General features: G+C 39.1%; 1 protein-coding gene and 1 pseudogene across 1 annotated transcript in view; one reads left to right on the top strand and one right to left on the bottom strand.

The window, feature by feature from the left end:
- The window catches only part of SRBD1 (S1 RNA binding domain 1), a 324250-nt gene that overhangs the window by 120488 nt on the left and 185041 nt on the right, over positions 1–18721 (bottom strand). Inside the window, exon 14 of the mRNA XM_006882310.1 lies at positions 18484–18575. Coding sequence (XP_006882372.1) covers positions 18484–18575 — 92 coding nt within the window. The remainder of the gene's footprint in view (positions 1–18483; positions 18576–18721) is intronic.
- Positions 3367–6144, top strand: LOC102855019 (annotated as a pseudogene).

Genomic DNA, 18721 nt, shown 5'->3' with positions numbered 1-18721 from the left:
ATAGAAAAAAAAGAAGAAGATAAGCACAGAAAATAAGATCCTCACCCAGGGTAAAGTCTTCTCCCTATCCTCGACTGGATTTACACCGTGACTGAAGAAAAAGAGGCAAGTATGTCACAGACGGATAGATAGGCTCAGGATAGGGGAGCATACTTTTTCTAACAAGTAACCTTCTATATAATTCAATGTTAATGTTTCTTTTGACCATCTTAATGTTACTAAATGCAGCAAACCAACAGATTGGAAATGATCCTATATCTATACTTACACCTATACCTAGACAAAGAAACTTGTGTGACGAGCACAAGGGAACACTACATGATGTAAAATTACTAAATGTATCCATCAGGATTATATTCCCTTTAATACTTATTCCATCTGTATGCTGAACAAATTATTCTAGAAACTCAACTCTATGAAGAAGAAGGTGGTAAGAACTTAAAGCGCTTGCTGCAGACTACTACATCATTCAATATGGATTGCGTCTCAACATAAAAAAAAAAAACTTGAAAATCTCAAAAACAAAAAAAAAAAAACAAACCCAACTTGATAAGTCTCACAACTGGACCAATAGGCAACATCATGAAAGATGAAGAAAAGATTGAAACTCTCAATGTCATCTTACTTAGATCTACTTGGTACCAGCAGTCAGGAGATGTACTGCACTGGGAGTCTGTGGTCAGGTACCTCTCTAAATTATTGAGAATCAATGATATTAGTTTGAGGACTAAAGGACACTTGATTCGGGATATGGTCTTTTCAATCACTTGCTACGCTGCTGACAGCTGGACAATGAATAAGGATGACAGAGGATTTGATGGCTTTGAACTGTGGTGTTGAAGAAGAGTACTGAATATCCTATGGGTTACCAAAAGAACAAACTGATATGTCTTAGAGAAGGGGTATCCAGAGTGCTCCCTGAAGGCAAAGGTGATAGAACTTCATCTCACATACTTAGGACATGTTACTGGAGAGACTATTCTTTGGAGAGTGACTTCATCCTAGAGAAGGCAGAAGGATAGCAAAAGAGAGGAAGATCCTTCATCAGGTGGAATGACACAGTAAGAGATTGGGAGGATGAAACAGGATAGGACCACGTTGGATCTGTTGTTCATAGAGTTGCTATAAGTTGTACTCAACTGGACAAGACCTAACAACGATGACAACAACAAGTGACATACTCATTTTACAGCATGCCCTGAGAACCTCTGGAATTATTTTATCTCTACTCAAAAATCTCAATATATATCTTAAGGTTTCTAGAATTGATATTACCTTTCAGGTGCTGTTCTACTCTAGACAGCACAAAGAGGTGAAGGGAATTTGAAACACTTGCTGCAGAAGATAAAAACTCTTTGTTATGGATTACATCACAATAGCAAGAACACAAAATCCTCACCACTGGACCAATAAGCATATCATGATAGATGGAGAAAAGATTGAAGTTGTTAGTCATTTCGTTTTACTTGTATACACAACCAACCTTAATGGCACAAGTAGTCAAGAGATCAAAAGACATGTTACACTGGGGAAATCTGTTGTCAAGGATCTTTCCAAAGTTACAAAGTACAACGATGTTAATCTAAAGACTAAAGTGCACTTTAAAGAAGCCAAAATCTTTTCACTGCTGCCTGTGACTCTGAAAGTTGGACAAGGATTAAAGATGACAGAAGAAGAATTGATGACCTAGAGTTATAGGTTAGAGAAGAGTACAGAATATCCCATAGACTAGCAAAAGAACACACAAGTCTGTTCAGAGGAAGTGCAAGCAGAGTTCTCCTTTAAGGCAAAGATGGTGAAACTTCAATTAATAAACTCTAGGTGTGTTTTCAGGAAGGGTCCAGTTTTTTAAAAGGACATCATGCTGGGGAAATCAAAAAGTGTATCGCGATGGGAAAGTCTGCTGTTAGGGACCTCTCTAAAGTACTCAGGAGCAATGGTGTCTCTCTGGAGACTAAGGTGCGCCTGATACAGGTCATGGTTTTTGCAATCACTTGTTATGCATCAGAGAGTTGGACAATGACTAGGGAGGACAGAAGGAGAGTGGATGCTTTTGAGCTGTGGTGCTGGAGAAGGGTACTGAATGTACCATGGACTGCCAGGAAAACAAACAGATCCATCTTGGAGAGGATTAAACCAAGCTACTCCTTGGAGACAAGGATTCTGGGGCTTCGTCTGACATACTTTGGACATGTTGCCAGGAGGGATGGGTCCTTGGAGAGGGACATCATGCTTGGGAGGGTGGAGGGATGGCACAGGAGGGGAAGACCCTCTATGAGATGGATTGACTTGGTGACTGGGGTAATCGGGGTGGGTGTGTCAGAGGCAGTGCGGTTGGCGCAGGTTAGAGCAGGGTTTAGGGCTGTTGTGCATAGGGTCGCTATGAGTCGCAAACGACTCGACGGCACATAACAACAACAACAACAGGTGTGTTTTCAGGAAGGGTCCAGTTTTTGAAAAGGACATCATGCTGGGGAAGGTGGCAGGTATGAGAAAGAGAGTAAGAGCATCATCAATATGGACTGACACAGTGACTGAAACCAGGGGCTGGCACACGGGATAGGGCAAGGTCTCCATGAGTCCTAGCTGACTTAACAGGACCTAACGACAGGGAAAGAGCACAGTCTTCAAAGATGACCTATTATATGATTCCATTTACATAGAAGGTCTTGAAAGCAGATTAGGAATTGTCGGGGGGTTAAGAGAGAGGGAGAATGTGAAATGATTGCTAATAGGTCCAAGTCTGTTTTCAGGGAGATGGTAAGATTATAAAATTAGATAAAGGGTAACACCTGCCCAGTTATAAGACTAATAACGTTAAAAAAAAACCCTATAGGCTTGTAGACTTTAAGTAGCAAATTTTATGGCTTCTAAATTATATCCCATTAAAGTTCTATTTTTAAAAGTGGTTGTCCAAATGTATGCCTACTACAATGTTACCCATCAATGAGGTCAGTATTTTGCTCTTCCTGAGACACACACCAAAGGGAGTACACCAACACAGACTCTATTGATTACTTTTTTTGTAATGGAGAAAACACCTTTCATCTGTTCTTTTGGGTAAAATGCTTGTCTATAATGTATTGTTCTAAAGTTAAGCATCTAAATTAACCCAGATTAGGAAGAATTGGCCATCCATTTCTGAAATAACAGGCCTTTGAAAACCCTATGTCAACAGAGCACACTTAGATTAGTGATACTGTACCAGAGGCTGAGCCCTCATTTTGGGAAGGAGAGGAGATGAGAAGTTACCAGTAATTGGAGATGGAATGTGAGAAGTATGAACATAGGAAAATGATACACTGTTAAGAATGAAATGGACTGCATAAATATTGACATGCTAGGTATTGGCAAACTGAGAAGGGCATGAGACTTTTTAAATCAGATAATCCAATGATCTACTGGAGATCTACACTGATGATCTACACTGGAGGTTAAAAGATGAGGAAAAATGTGGTCACAGTCATAGTTAAAAAGACCATTTCTAGAACTATCTTAAAATACAATGTTGTGACAGGATATTATCCACAGGCATACAAGGAAAACCTGTTAATACCACTATCGTTCAAATATATGCACCAACAACCAGAGCCAAAGAAGAAGAAATAGATGATTTTTTCCAACTTTTGTAGTCACAAATCATTGAACATGCAATCAAGATGCATTAAAAATAATGTGTGACTGGAATGAAAAAATTAGGAACAAGGAAAAAGAAATAGTAGTTGAAAACCTGGACGTGGTGAAAGAAATGTGGCTGGAGATAAAATGACAAAATTTTGTACAATCAATGAATTATTCTTTGCAAATACCCTTTATAAGAAGCACTAATGGTGACTATGCACTTGTATCTCAACTAATGGTCTGCACAGGAACAAGATTAACTATATCTGTAAAAAGAATCATTGGAGAAGCTGTATAACAGCTGGGAAAACTAGATGAAGTGCTGACTGTGGAACAGACCATCAGCTACTCATGTCGTTGCTGTTATATGCCATCGAGTGGACTCTCATTCAGTTACACTTTGTATAACAGCTCTGAACCCTACTCTATCCTGAGCCAATTTTAATGTCTAGGATACAACTATCCCCATTACCCTAGCCATTGAGTCAATCCATCTTATTCAGGGTCTTCCTCTCTTGAACTGCCCCTCCACTCTTCCAAGCATGATGTCCCTCTTCAGGTACTGACTGGTTCCTCCTTGCAACATGCCCAAAGTATGTCAGACAAAGCTTCAGAATCCTCACCTCCACGGAGCAGCCTGGCTTCACCCTCTCTAGGACAGACCTTCTTATTCTCTTCGTAGTCCATTAAGCTCTCTTTTCCAGCACCCACAGCTCAAAGGCATTGAGTGTTCTATTTTTTGTTTGTCTTTGTCCAGCTCTCTGATGTTGTATATGGGGTACTTTGGATGTGGATGGCCAGTCCTTCTCCCTAGTCAGTCTTAATTTGGATGCTCAGCTTTAGAGCAATATTTGACAAACATTTTACCCAAAAGAACTGATAAGAATTTGCAGGTAACAGACCAGGTGTTGGTCCCGAGGGCCCTCACCTTTGGCACATGTGTGTGCATGGCAGTCTCCACATAGCAGGGGTGGCCTGCACATCATTCCACATACACATGACAGTCAGCCAAGCAGTTGTCAGAGCTAGGAAACACTGCATGGTGCAAATTCAGAAAAGGAGTGTGTCAGGAATGTGTCCTATCTCCATGCCTTTTCAATCTACATGAGGAACACATCATTTGGGAGGCTGAACTTTATGAGGAGGAATGTGGCATCAGGACTGGAGAAAGAGCATCAGCAACCTAAGTCACGCATCATACAACCTTCCTTGAGAATGAGGAAGAACTGAAGTGTTTGGTGCAGAAGGTATAGTTTCAATATGAAGTAAAGCTCAACATCAAAAATCATTGTCATCACTAGGCCAACTGACAGCAACATAATAGATGGAGAAAAGATTGATGTTGTTAACAATTTTAAATTATTCAGTTCCACAATTAACACTCTTGGCACCAGCAGTCAGGAAATCAAAAGATAAACTGTATTAGGAAAATAATGCTGTCAGGGACCACTCCAGAGTACTGAAGAGCAATGATGTCCGACTGGAGACTAAGGTGCACCTGATCCAGAGCATGGTCTTTGCAATTACTTGCTATTCATCCAAGACCTAGACAATGACTAAGGATGACAGGGGGGGAAAAATTATGCCTTTAGGTTGTGGTGCTGGAGAAGAGTGTTGGGCACACCACAGACTAGAACAAATAGTTCTGTCCTAAAGAGGATGAAATCAAGTTGCTCTTTGGAGGCAAGAATTTTGAAGCTCCATGCTGCCAGGAGGGACCAAACCTTGCTTGGAAGAGTGGAAGGAAAGCACAGGAGAGGAAGACTCTGGAGAAGATAGACTGACACAGTACCTGAGATAGCGGGGGTACAGGTGTGTTGGAGTCAGTAAGATTCGCTGAGGATAGGAGAGGTTTCAGAGCTTTTGGCACATGGTCACTATGAGTCACAGGCAACTCAAGAACACATAACAACAACTGCTATTATTCACCTTTATTCAGCCAACTACTATCATGACAATGTCCTAATAGTGGGAAGATAAAATTGTATTGTTATTACTTGTAGATGATAATTCTTCACCTTGAAAATCCACTAGCATCAATCAAAAACATATCACAACTAGTTTTAAGACAACCAGACAAAAACTGATACATTCTAAACAGTCATCAAGAGCATTACTCATGGAGAAAAAGTCATTAAAAAAATTTAAAAATATTCCTTTCCAGCCTCATCATGGTGCTATGACCCCAGCAAAGGTGGTGAGACAAAAGGTCATTCTGCCATCAGCGAAGTGGTGACTAAAGAGCACACCATCTACATTCACAAGCACATCCGTGAAGTGGGAATTAAGAAGCATGCCCCACGGATACTCAAGGAGATCCAGAAATTTGCCATGAAGGAGATGGTAACAGCAGATGTTCGCATTGACACTATGCTTAACAAAGCTGTCTAGGCCAAAGGAATAAAGAATGTCCCATACCACATCCACGTCAGAAAATGTTTCCCCAAAGTGTAAACACTGGTTACCTATATGCCTGCCACTATTTTAAAAAATCTACAGACTATCAATGTGATTGAAAACTAATAGCTGATTATAAAATAAAGTTATAAAACTGTCAAAAAATGTAAAAACATATATTGTTCACACATGGAAAATACACAGTCTAGATGAAAGTATGAATTTAATAGAGTGGTAGAAGCTCTATTAACAATCTGCGTTATGCAGATGACACAACCCTGCTTGCTGAAACTAAGGAGGACCTGAAGTGCTTGCTGCAGAGGGTCAAGGACTGCAGCTTCCAATATGGATTGAGACTCAATGTCAAGAAGACAAAGATTCTCACCACTGGACCAATAAGCAGCATTAGGATGGATGGTGAAGAAATTGAGATTGTTCACAGATTTAGTTTGCTTGGCTCAAGAGTCAACACTCTTTATACCAGTAGCCAGGAAATTAAAAGGCGTATTACCATGGGAAAGTCTGCTGTTAGGGACCTTTCCAAAGTTCTGAAGAGCAATGGTGTCTCTCTGGAGACTAAGGTGTGTCTGCTACAGGCCACAGTCTTTGCCATCACTTGTTATGCATCAGAGAGTTGGACAATGACTAGGAAGGATAGAAGGAGAATTGATGACTTTGAGCTGTGATGCTGAAGAAGAGTGTTGAGGGTACTATGGACTGCTAAGAAAACAAACAGATTCATCCTCGAGAAGGTTAAACCAGGTGGCTCCTTGGAGGCAAGGATTCTGAGGCTTCATCTGACCTACTTTGGACATGTTGTAAGGAAGGACAGGTTCTTAGAGAGGGACATCATGCTTGGGGGGGTGGGGTGGAGGGAAAGCGCAGGAGAGGAAGGCCCTCTGTGAGGTAGATTGATTCCGTGACTGGGGTAATCGGGATGGGTGTGTTGGAGATAGTGTGATTGGTACAGGACAGAGCAGAGTTTAGGGCTGTTGTACATAGGGTCGCTATGAGTCGCAAGCGACTCAATGGCACATAACAACAACAACAACAATTCTATTCAATACACTTATTTTAATAACTATACGTACATTTGAAAAGGTGATGTACAAATACAAAATATTAAAGCAAGTCACACTGTTGTTGTTGTTGTTTGCCACAAGTCACCTGTGACTCATAGAGATCCTAGGTCCAATAGCTCTGAAGCCTGCCCTATCCCGAGACAGTCTCATTGACTCCAACACACCTAATTCCTTTGTCCAAGTTATCACATCATTCATGTCATCTAGGGTCTTCCTCTCCTGTGCTGTCCCTCCACTTTCAAGCATGATGTCCTTCTCTATGGACTGATTCCTCTTGGCCATGTGCCCAAAGTATGCTGAGACAGAAGTTCAAAATTCTTATAAGGAAAAAATTCCTATAAGGAGAAACTTGGTTTTACCCTAAGACAGACCCATTTGTTCTCCTGGCAGTACAGGCTATGTTCAATACTCTTCTCTAGAACCACAGCTCAAAGGCATCAATTTTTCTTCTGTCATCCTTAGTCTTTGTCCAGTGCTCTAATGTATAGCAAGTAACTATGAAGGCTATGGCCTAGATCAGGCAAACCTTAGTTTTGAGACTGACATCATTGCTCTTAAACACTCTGGAGAGGTCCCTGACAGCAGACTTCTCCAGTGCAATTTGTCTTTTGATTTCCTGAGTGTTTGGGCCAAGACTGTTAATTGTGGAACCAAGCAAGCTGAAATTGCTAACAATCTCAATCTCTTCTCCACGTACTACAGTTCTGCCAAATGGCCCGCTGGTGAGAATCTCGGTCTTCTTGATGATGAATTTCAATCCATATTGAAGACTACAGTCCTTGACCTTCTGCAACTAACAATTCAGTTCCGGCAAACAAGGTTGTATCATCTGCATAACTCAGGTTGCTTATGAGTCTTCCTCCACTCATTATGCCACACTCCTCCTCATAGAGCCCAGCCTCCTGGATGATGATCTATTCCTCATCCAAATTGAAAAGGTATGAAAATGGGATGCATACCTGGCGTACACCTTTCCTGATTTTGAACCATGTTGTGTTTCCTTGCTCTGTTCTGACAAATGCCTCCTGGACCAAATATAGCTTTTGTCTGAGCACAGTAAAGTGTTCTCGGTCTCCCATTCTTTTCAAGGTTATCCTCAATTTGTTGTGGTCTACCCAGTCAAATACCTTTGCATAATCAATGAAACAAACACAAACAGATAGTCCTCTGACATTCCTTGTTTTCAGCCAAAGGGCTGAAAAGTCATTATAACTATGGTAATTGGGAAAGTCTGTCAGTGTGGCAACAAGACAGACCAAAGAAGACAAAAAGTATACACAAATTATAATTTTTAATAATTGGTAATTTATTACATGGTAATATGTAAAGAAATATATTTCATTAATGATATTCAGGTAGGAAAAGAATCAGAGGGAAAAACATGTCACACACACCAGAAGAAGAGGGGAAAGGAGATGAGGGCAGAGGACGGGAAGGGACGGGAGGGGAGAGGAGGGGAGAAATCAGTGACCTTTCAGAATATATTACCATTTAGAAAATAAGCAACCTCATACAGCACACACCCTCACTGCTGTTTCTCCTCAATCACTACATGTTACTTAAAAAAAATAAAAAAGAGCACGATGGGCTTTGGTAATCAGTTCCAAGAAGTGTCTACAATCCTAAAGACTCTAAAGCAAACACATTTATTGTCTCTAAGACTCTACAAGCCTCATTTCTATCACCAAGCCCTTATTTTCCTATTACTATTCCTTCTTCACTATTTCTCATTTTAGCATTCCAATCACCAATTATCATTAATGCTGCTGATGCATTATTATTATTATTATTACTAATTTATTTACAAAACTCGAATAATGCATCTCCTTTGCATGTTTGGTCAATATCAGACTGCCATTTGGTAAAAATTCTCAATTTCTTCCTCTTTGGCTCTAGATGTAGTAGTATGTATTTTAATAATACTCTTGTTAATAGGTCTTCCTTGTGTGTGAATAGATAATATCCTGTCACTTATGACAATGTGTTTCAAGACAGAACTTGAAATTTACTTTTGACTATGAATACAACACCATTCTTCTTCTGTTTTTCATCCCCTGCATGGTATAACATATGATTATCTGATTCCAAGTGCCTAAAGCTGATCCATCTCATCTCACTAACGCCTAGTATGTCGATATTCATGTGTTCTATTTCATTTTTAACAATTCTCAGTTATTCAACATTCAAGCGTACATTCCATGCTCTGACTACTAAAGTATGTTTGTTATTGTTTTTCCTCATTTCAACTGACTTTCAATCTGGGCTTTACCACTATAGTACTATAACTATCTTCTTTGTTTTAGTGTTCACAGAGTTCTCAAAGGCCTATTATTTAGGAAGTAGATTGCCCAAAATGACAGAAACAATACCAGAAGAATGTCTATGCTTTATTTGCTATGCTAAGGCATTTGCCTGTTTAGATCAAAAGTTGTGGCTGACATTGAGAAGAATGGGACTTCCAGAGCACTTAATTGTGCTCATGCAGAACCTACACCTGGACCAGGAAGATGTTGTATGAACAGAGCAGGGGAGCACAACATAGTTTAAAATTGAGAATGGAGTGCATCAAGGTTGTATTCTCTCTCCATACCTATTCAATCTGTATGCTGAGAAAATTATCAAAGAAGCTGGTTTCTATGAAGTGGAGTGTGGCATCAGGATTTTAGGAAGACTCCAATAATCTGAGTTATGCCAATGACACAACCTTGCTTACTAAGAGTTAGGAGGACTTGAAGCACCTGTTGCAGAAGATCAAGAAATGTCGCCTTCAATATGGATTGCATCTCAATATCAAGAAAAAAAGATTCTTACCATCGGACCAATAGGCAATTTCATAATGGATGGAGAGGAGACTGAAAACTCTCAAAAGCTCCACCATGCTTGGATCCATAATTAACAACATTGGTACCAGCAGGTAAATAAAAAGAAATATAGAGACACCTTGCAATGGGAAAATCTGTAGTTAGGACCTCTCCAAATTATTGAGGAGTAATGATGTAAGTTTGAAGACTGAGGTGCATCTGATTCAGGCCATGGTTTTTCCAATTACTAGCTATGCATCTGAGACATGGACAATGAGTAAGGATGACAGAAAAACAATTGATGCCTTTGAGCTATGGTGTTGGAGAAGAGCACTGAACATCTCATGGATGGCCAAGAGAATGAACAGATATATCTTGGAGAGGGTGCAGTTGGAGTGCTCTCTGGAGGCAAGAATGATGAGGCTCTACCTCACATACTTTGGGTATGTTGCTAGGAGGCATTATTCTTTAGAGAGGGATATGATGCTGGAAGAGTGGAGGGTCGGTGAATGAGAAGACCCTTAACTAGGTGGACTGACATGGTGACTAGCAATGAACTCTTGTGTGTCAGGAAGTGTGAAGATGCCACAGGATAAAACAGGGTTCAGATCTTTTGTTCATAGGGTCACTATGAGTCATGCTTGATCACCAATAATGAACAACAACAACAAAGACTTTACAAAAGCATGCTGTCTTGGAGAAACACAATTAGGTGACCATGATGAGCTGGATACTAAAAAGTAATGAAGCACTTTTCTCAAAGGTGAGAAATGCCAGTTATGTCTCACTACAGTTATTATTCTGTGTGGTTGATCTGAGTACTCATAGCGACCCTATGAACAACAGATAGGAATACTGTTTTATCTTGTGCCATTCACACCATCTCAGACTTAGCTGAATCCATTGTTGTAGTCACTGTGTCAAGATCTTCCTCACTTTCCAAGGAATATTGTCTTCTAGCAACATGCCCAAAGTATGTGAGAATGAGATGATGCTTCATCATCATGCCTCCAAGGAGCACACTAGCTACTCCTTCTACAAAACATACCTGTTTATTCTTTTGGCATTTTGCCATTTAGTACTCCAACACCACTCAAAGGCATCAATTCATCTTCTGTCATCTTTATTCACTGTCCAGCTCTCAAACACATAGCAAATGACTGAAAGACCACGGCCTGAATCAGGTGCACCACAGTTTTCAAACTGACATCCTTGCTCCTGAGTACCCTGAAGAGGACCCTGACAGCAGACTTTTCAAACATAATGTCTTTTGATTTTTAAAAATTTATTTATATTTTACATTGATTTGTATACAAAATTCACCATATATTTTCACACATTCCTTCAATCACTCTGTATCCCATATAGTGTATCATATACAAGTATTCACCATTGATCTATGCCCACAGTTAATTCCAATTTTCAGGCCCCCACTGGCTCTTTCCTAATTCCTTCACCCCCTTCCTCCTTCCATCAACCTCTAAGAACCTGTGATTTCCCTCCTCTCCTCATCCTCAGCCCCTTTCACTCTCTGGGAAAATAAATATTTTTGTATTTTTACAATAATCGTCTTGTGCAGTACTTGTCCATATGAAACTGTCATTGTTCACTCAGCATAATGCTCTCTAGTCCCATGTTTTATAGTAAATTCTTCCTAAATACTGCATAGTATTCCATCGTGTTAATGTATCACAATTTCTCCGTTCATTTATTGATGGATATCTGGGCTGTTTCCATTTTCTTGCCACTGTGAATAAGTCTTCTATGAACATGGGAGTAAAAATTTCCATTTGTGTCTCAGTTCTATTTTCCTTGCATTATATTCCTAGCAGTGGAATAGCTTGGTCATATGGAATTTCTATGTTTAGTTGTTTGTTTGTGGGGTTTTGTTTTTTTTTTTAGGAAATACCAAACTGCCTTCAAGAGTGGTTTTACAATTTTATAATCCGATCTATGGTGTATGAGAGTGCCAGTCTTTCTACATACTCTTCAACATGTATTGCTTGCTGTCCTATTAAATGCTGTCACTGAAACTGGGGTAAGATGGTATATCTTTAGATTTCCTGACTACTGGTGCCAAGGGCATTGACTGTGGACCCAAGAAAGATAAGTAATTGACAATTTTTTTCTCCAACTATCATTATGTTGCCTATTAGTCAGTGGTGAAGATTTGTTTCCTTAATGTTGAGATGTAATCAAAATAGAAGCCTGTAGTATGTGATCTTCTATATCAAACACTTCAAGTACTCTTCACTTTTAGAGAACAATGTTGTGTCATCTACATAACACAGGCTACTGATAAATCTTCTTCTGATCTTGATGCTTTATTTTTCTTCATAGATATAACTTCTCAGATGATTCATTCAGTATACAGATTGATTAGGAATTGAGAAAGGATCCAGACCTGACACAAACCTACCTTGATTTTAAACCATGCAGTTTCCCACCGCTCTACATAGGCAACAGCTTCTTGGTGTAAGTACAGATTTCATACGAACATGATTAAATGTCCTCAGATTTCCATTATCCTCAGTGTTAACTAAACCTGTTATGATTCAGGAAGTCAAATGTCTTTGCATAGTCAGGAAAACACAAATAGACATTTTGTGTCTAATTAGTAGAACTTTTATCTTTTTTCACTATGGACTGACTTGGGTATTTCTTTGTAGCAGTTTCATCTAGGTTTTCTTGAAGGTGCTCTCTTTTATAAGCCACATTCCTCATCTCCTATGGACGATATGGTCCTCTCTAAGGTCTCTACAAAAGATCTCTGATTGCATAGTCCAGTAAATGTGTATGAATCCAAGGTCAGAGTCTAAATCTCCTTAAGAAGACACAGGCAGTCCTCATAAACCTGATCAGCAGTGTTCTTGACCTGATGAAGAGTATTCATGTGTCAAGACCAACTTGACAGGGGTGAGGTTTTTTAAGATCTCTATAAGGGAGTCCTAGTAGTACAGGGGTCACTGTGCTTAGCTGCTAAAGGTCAGAGGCTTGAACCTCCTGACCGCACCCTGGGAGAAAAATGTGGCAATCTGCTTTTGCCATGATTACAGCCCTGGCAAACATAAGTAAATGGGTCATTTCTATCCTGTCCAATAGCATCACTATGAGCTGGAATTGACTTGATGGCAATATATTTGATTTGGTTGAGTTTAAGGTCTCTTCAAGAACATTTAAATCTTTACTTAATCCCTCCTTTTTCAGGAGACAGCCCAGTTACAAATGTAATCTATGCTCTCTAATAAATATCCAATGTTCTTAAAGACAGAAAGTCAGTTACTTGAATGTCAGTTACTCGAATGTATAGACAATTACACAAATGTATAGACTAGGAAGTTTAATTTTTGCTGTGGTGCTGGTGTTTTGTTTATAATGAAGTAAAATTCACAAAATAGCAACTATGGAATTTGTCTGTGCTACACTTGTCTATTGTTGTTGTTCTTAGTTACTGTGTGGTCAACTACAGATGATAGCAACTCAATGAACAACAGAACTGAACCCTGCCCTATTCTGTGCCATCCTCGTCATGTGTAATTGTGTAATTGGTCTGCGATCAATTTCAGTAAACAAGATGTATATGAATGGCTGGATGGAAAAACCAATTTGCTCTGTAAACTTAAATCTCTCTCTTTCTCTCTCTCTCTCTCTCACACACACACACACACACACACACACGAAGAACTATAAAATGGACAAAGTGGTATCTTTCTGTACATTTGTAACATAGTACAATAACTTCTTGCTAGGTCCAGTCAAGTCAGTTCTGACAACAAACTAATGTCCAATAGAACAAAACACTATTATCATAGTTTGGCCTTGCGTCATTCTCATAATTGCTGTGTCTAAGTGTACTGAAGTAGCGACTAAGTCAAGGCATTTTGAGTTTTCCTCTTGAAAGAGCCTTCTCCTTAAACAACCATGATTACTTGCCCTAGAAATTGGCCCATCTGGTTAAAATGCCCTAAATATGTTAAGGGAAAAATCTTGTCATTTTTGTCTCTAAGCTTAGAGTATTCTGGATACATTTCTCCTTTTAGCAGAAGATCAATTTGTCCTTCTGGCAGTTCATGGTATTGTCAACATTCTTCAACAAGATCACAATTTGAAGGTATCCCTTATTTATTGTCTAATTTTCATGTGCATATGAAGCAAATGAAAATACCATGGCTTGTACTAGTCAAAATCTTTAAACTGACATTCCTGTTTTAAAGAGGTCTTTGACAACAAATTTGCTCAATACAATGTGTCTTTTGTTTTCTTGACTGCTACTTTCATGGGTATAGATTGTAGATCCAAGAAAATTAAAATCCTTGAAAACATATGATCAAGAGGCAATGGAGATGAAAGATGAAATTCAGATGACTCTGAAGAACTTGGTGAAAAATAAAGCCCCAGGACTTGACGGCATAGCAATTGACATATTTCAACAAAAAGATGCTGCCCTAGACGTGCTCACCAGATTGTGCCAAGAAATCTGGAGTACAACTACCTGGTCAACTGACAGGAAGAGATCCGTATTTACTCCCGTTCTTAAAAACTGTGACTCGACTGAGTTTGAAAATTCTTGGAAAATATCACTCACCTTACACACAAGCAAAATCTTGCTGAAGATTACACAGAAACAACTAGAACAGTATGTGGACAGAGAACTACCAGATATACAAGCTGGGATTAAAAGAGGTTGTGACACAAGAGACATTACCACCACCATCAGATGGATCTCAACAGAAAGCAGAGTACCAGAGTAATGGCTATCTGTATTTCATTGACTTTGCACAGGTATTTGTCTGAGAATGGAAATCCCAGAACACTTGACTGTGCTCATGCGAAACCTATACTTGGACCAGGAAGCAGTCCTCAGAACAGAGTTAAGAAAACACTGCATGTTTCAAAATCAGGGAAGGAGTGTATCAGGGATGCATCTTATTTCCATACCTTTTCAATCTTTATTCAGAACAGACTATTCAGGAAGCTGGGCTTTATGAGGAGGAATGTGGTGTCAGGATTGGAGGAAGATACATCAACAACCTACATTATGCAGATGACACAACCCTGCTTGCTGAAACTGAGGAGGACCTGAAGCACTTGCTACAGAAGGTCAAGGACTGTAGTCTTCAATATGGATTGAAAGTCAACAACAAGAAGACAAAGATTCTCACCACTGGGCCAACTGACAGCACCATGATACAAGGAGAAGAGATTGAGGTTGTTAACAATTACAGCTTGCTCGGCTCCACAATCATAACTCTTGGCACCTGCAGTCAGGAAATCAAAAGACTAATTTCAATGGGAAAATGTGCTGTCAGGGACCTCTCCAGAGTACTGAAAAGCACCATTATCCATCTAGAAAGTAAGCTGTACCTGATCCAGGTCATGGTCTGTGCAATTATGTGCTATGCATCAGAGAGCTGGACAACGACTAAGAATGACAGAAGAAGAATTGATGCCTTTGAATAGTGGTGCTGGATAAGAGTATTGAACATAGCATGGACCACCAGATGAACAAATAAATCTGACCTGGAGAGGGTGAAACTAAGTTTCTACTTTGAACGTAGGCTTTTGAAGCTCCGTTTCACATACTTTGGGTATATGGCCAGGAGGGACCAGTCCTTGAAGAAAGACATCATGCTCACATGGGTGAAGGGACAGAGCAGGAGAAGAAAATCCCAGATGAGATGGAGTGATACAGTAACTAGGACAATGGGGTTGGTGTATTGGAGTCAGTGAGACGGGCCCAGGACAGGGCAGGCTTCAGAGCTGTTGTACATAGCTTACTGCCTAAGTGTAGTCAGTAAAAACTAAAACTTTTATCTTTCTGGTATTTGTTGCTTTCAGATGAGATTTAGTGATGGTCACTAGCAATGAAATCCTCTCTGAATACATCTTGACAAGAAGTTAAGCAGTTCCCTGTAGATGTTGTGCTGCAATAGTTTTATAAACATCTGGAGCAAGATTTTTTATGTCTGAACTAATAATTATATTCTTCAATACTTCTTACATTTTGGGGGATCATCTTTCTTTGAAAGGCATAAAATATGGCTCTCTTCCAGTAAGATGATCAAGTAGCCATCTTCCAAATTCCTTGGCACAGACTGGTGCATAGTCCAGGGCCACATGTGTTTGTCAAAACACTTCAATTGGTTTTCTGTGAACTCTGTTTTTTTTCCCCCAATGCCTTCAGTGTAGCTAAGAGTTCTTCTTTCAGTACCACTGGTTTTTGATCATATGCTATTTTCTGAAACGACTGCATGTACCACAATGGTACTACAGTAACTCCTGTGTATTCCTTCCATAGTCTTTTGACAGTTTGTGTGTTATTTTACATTTTGCCCACAGAATCTTTAAGTACTACACTACAAGGCTTGACTATTTCTTCATCAATTCATCAAATCGAGAAATGTTGGATATGTTATTCCTTTTTGGTTTTCTAACTCCAAGTTTATGCATATTTCATTAATATTTTCTTTTGTCTTCTGACAGTGTCACTAAACCTCTCTATTTCAGACCTTCATTGTTTTTGTTCCTTTTTTCTTAACAAATCACGTCTGTATATTATTTCACTACCAACATGAAGGCGGCACCTCTCTCGAAGTTGAATCCACCAGCAGCTCCTCAGGAGAAAGATGGGCAATCTCTTTATAAAGACAAACATCTTTAAATTACTAAAGACAGGTACACACCCTTACTGGCTGTGTGGTCTCCTTAATGCCCAGCTCCTTTATCTATAAAGTGGGAGTAATATTAAATGTCTCAAAGGGTAGTCCTGTAGATCAAATAACATAGTCCAGGGAATGCTTGACACATGTTAGATGCTTTACAAACTATGTGTATGCCAATTAATGGCCTAGAACTGGACAAGAATTACAAAGAAAACTGTGAGACGGGGAGTGAGGAAAATGTGCATGAATGAATGAAAACCAAGCTTTGTAAACCTTCACTAAAATAAAAAAAAAAAAAACAACAAACTAGTCTTTGCCAGCATCACTATACCTCCTTCAATTACTACTATTACTATTGGATTGATTCAGGGATTGGCTTAATGAGGGTAGGTGGGTCAGAGACAATAAGTTTGGCTCAGGATATGGTTCAGAGCTATTGTGCATAGGCTCACGATGAGTCACAAGTTATTCAATGACATGTAACAACAACATTATTATTACAAAACAAATATCAGAAAAATACATCATTAAAAGCCCATGTTAGTCTGTTAGCTGAAAGTCTGCTGGTTTGAATCCATCAGCTGCTCCATAGAAGAAAATCATGCAGTCACCTCCCTTTAAGATTAAAGGCCTCCGAAACTTGATAGAGAGCCACCAAGAGGAGGAACTGAACCGATGGCAATGAGATTTGGTTTGATAAAGAAATACAGATTTGGTTTGATAAAGAAATATTACATCTGCAAATGTAATAGGAAACATTACACAAGATTGAGTAAAAGACTGAAAGGATAATAAATTCTTTTCAAAGTAAGAAAGAAGTTTTTAGTATATATTGCAAAAAACAAAGAAGACACTTAAGGGACTAAATTAACAGAAGGTTTTTACTAGTGAAATATTCTAAATATCCACTTAAAATACAGAAAAATTCTCTGACTAGGGTTAATAATGTTCTTGTTGTTGTTTGCTGTCGGTTGGAACCAACTCACAGCAGATTCACCAACGGGTTTTCCGTGGCAGTGAAGCTGTCCGGAGGAGATTACCCATCCTTCCTGACAGAGTTGCTCGTGGATTTGGACCATGTGTCTTTGGGATCACAGCACTGCCTCTTACTTACTTGTCTTAGGATACCACGTACTTCCACCAGATGCCTCAAAGTACCATGTTTTTTCTTACACAGATTTTAAATTTTACACATATAACAAAAACAAAAGCAAATAGATATAATTAAAATAGTCTGTAAGATAACACTACATTATCAAACAACAACCTGATAGCAACATATGACCTTTTTCTAAATACTCGGCATTAAATACAAAAAGCATATATACATAAAACACATTTGCACTACAAATGCTTTATGTTAAAAAATATCACTAAAATGTTATCAATGAAAAGTTGTAACCTATTTTTTAAAGATCAGGGACCTTATTTTACTACTTCTATTCTTACTGGATTCTCTGACACTTTATGTTACTACTTTGGTGGACTAACTGTTCCTCTTCTTCTAGAATGCCAAACTCAATGCGGTTGTTCATGTTGTCAAGCTGGAGCCAATTCAAAGCTGACCTCCCAGGGGATTTTTCAGAGGCTATAAATAGCACAGGAGGAGACTGTCCATTTTGCAGCCGTGAAGCAGCTGGTAGACTCAGATCTGCCTTAGAGTTGGCAGAGTAACTGTTTATGCACTAAAACATCAGAGATCCCTCCAGCACTGTAAGAGTTTTGTTCAAAATCAGCAGAACATCAGTTTTCTTCTTTTCCATAATTACAGTTACTGATCTACTCACTTACTCTAGATATGAAAATTCTTTCTCCTATGACAAATCTTTTCTATTTTCTTGGTTTTTAAGAGTATTTAAACTTGTTATACGTGTAAATCTGAAATATCACATACTTTCATACTGCTCCATTGTTCCTTACCTGCACTTCTCAAGTTAGGATCCAGGCCCGGCATCTCTTTGTTAGCTTCAGGACTAACACTATAAATCGATGCTCCTGCTTCACTGACAATACTAAGAAGAAAGAAAACAAAGAATGTCATTTCTAAACTTTCTACCTGGTCAAAAAAAGTAAATAAATGAAGACAAAGTACTATAAAGGTTGAGGAGGAAAGACGAAAGAAAATTAGCAGAGCCAAGGGCTAATGGTATTTATAGTA

Source organism: Elephantulus edwardii, unplaced genomic scaffold, assembly GCF_000299155.1.
Source record: "Elephantulus edwardii isolate Elephantulus edwardi_28Jun2011 unplaced genomic scaffold, EleEdw1.0 scaffold00019, whole genome shotgun sequence".
In the NCBI taxonomy this organism is placed as follows: Eukaryota; Metazoa; Chordata; class Mammalia; order Macroscelidea; family Macroscelididae; genus Elephantulus; species Elephantulus edwardii.
The sequence above is the reverse complement of the archived record's forward strand: the minus strand, read 5'-3'. Positions and strand labels throughout refer to the sequence as shown.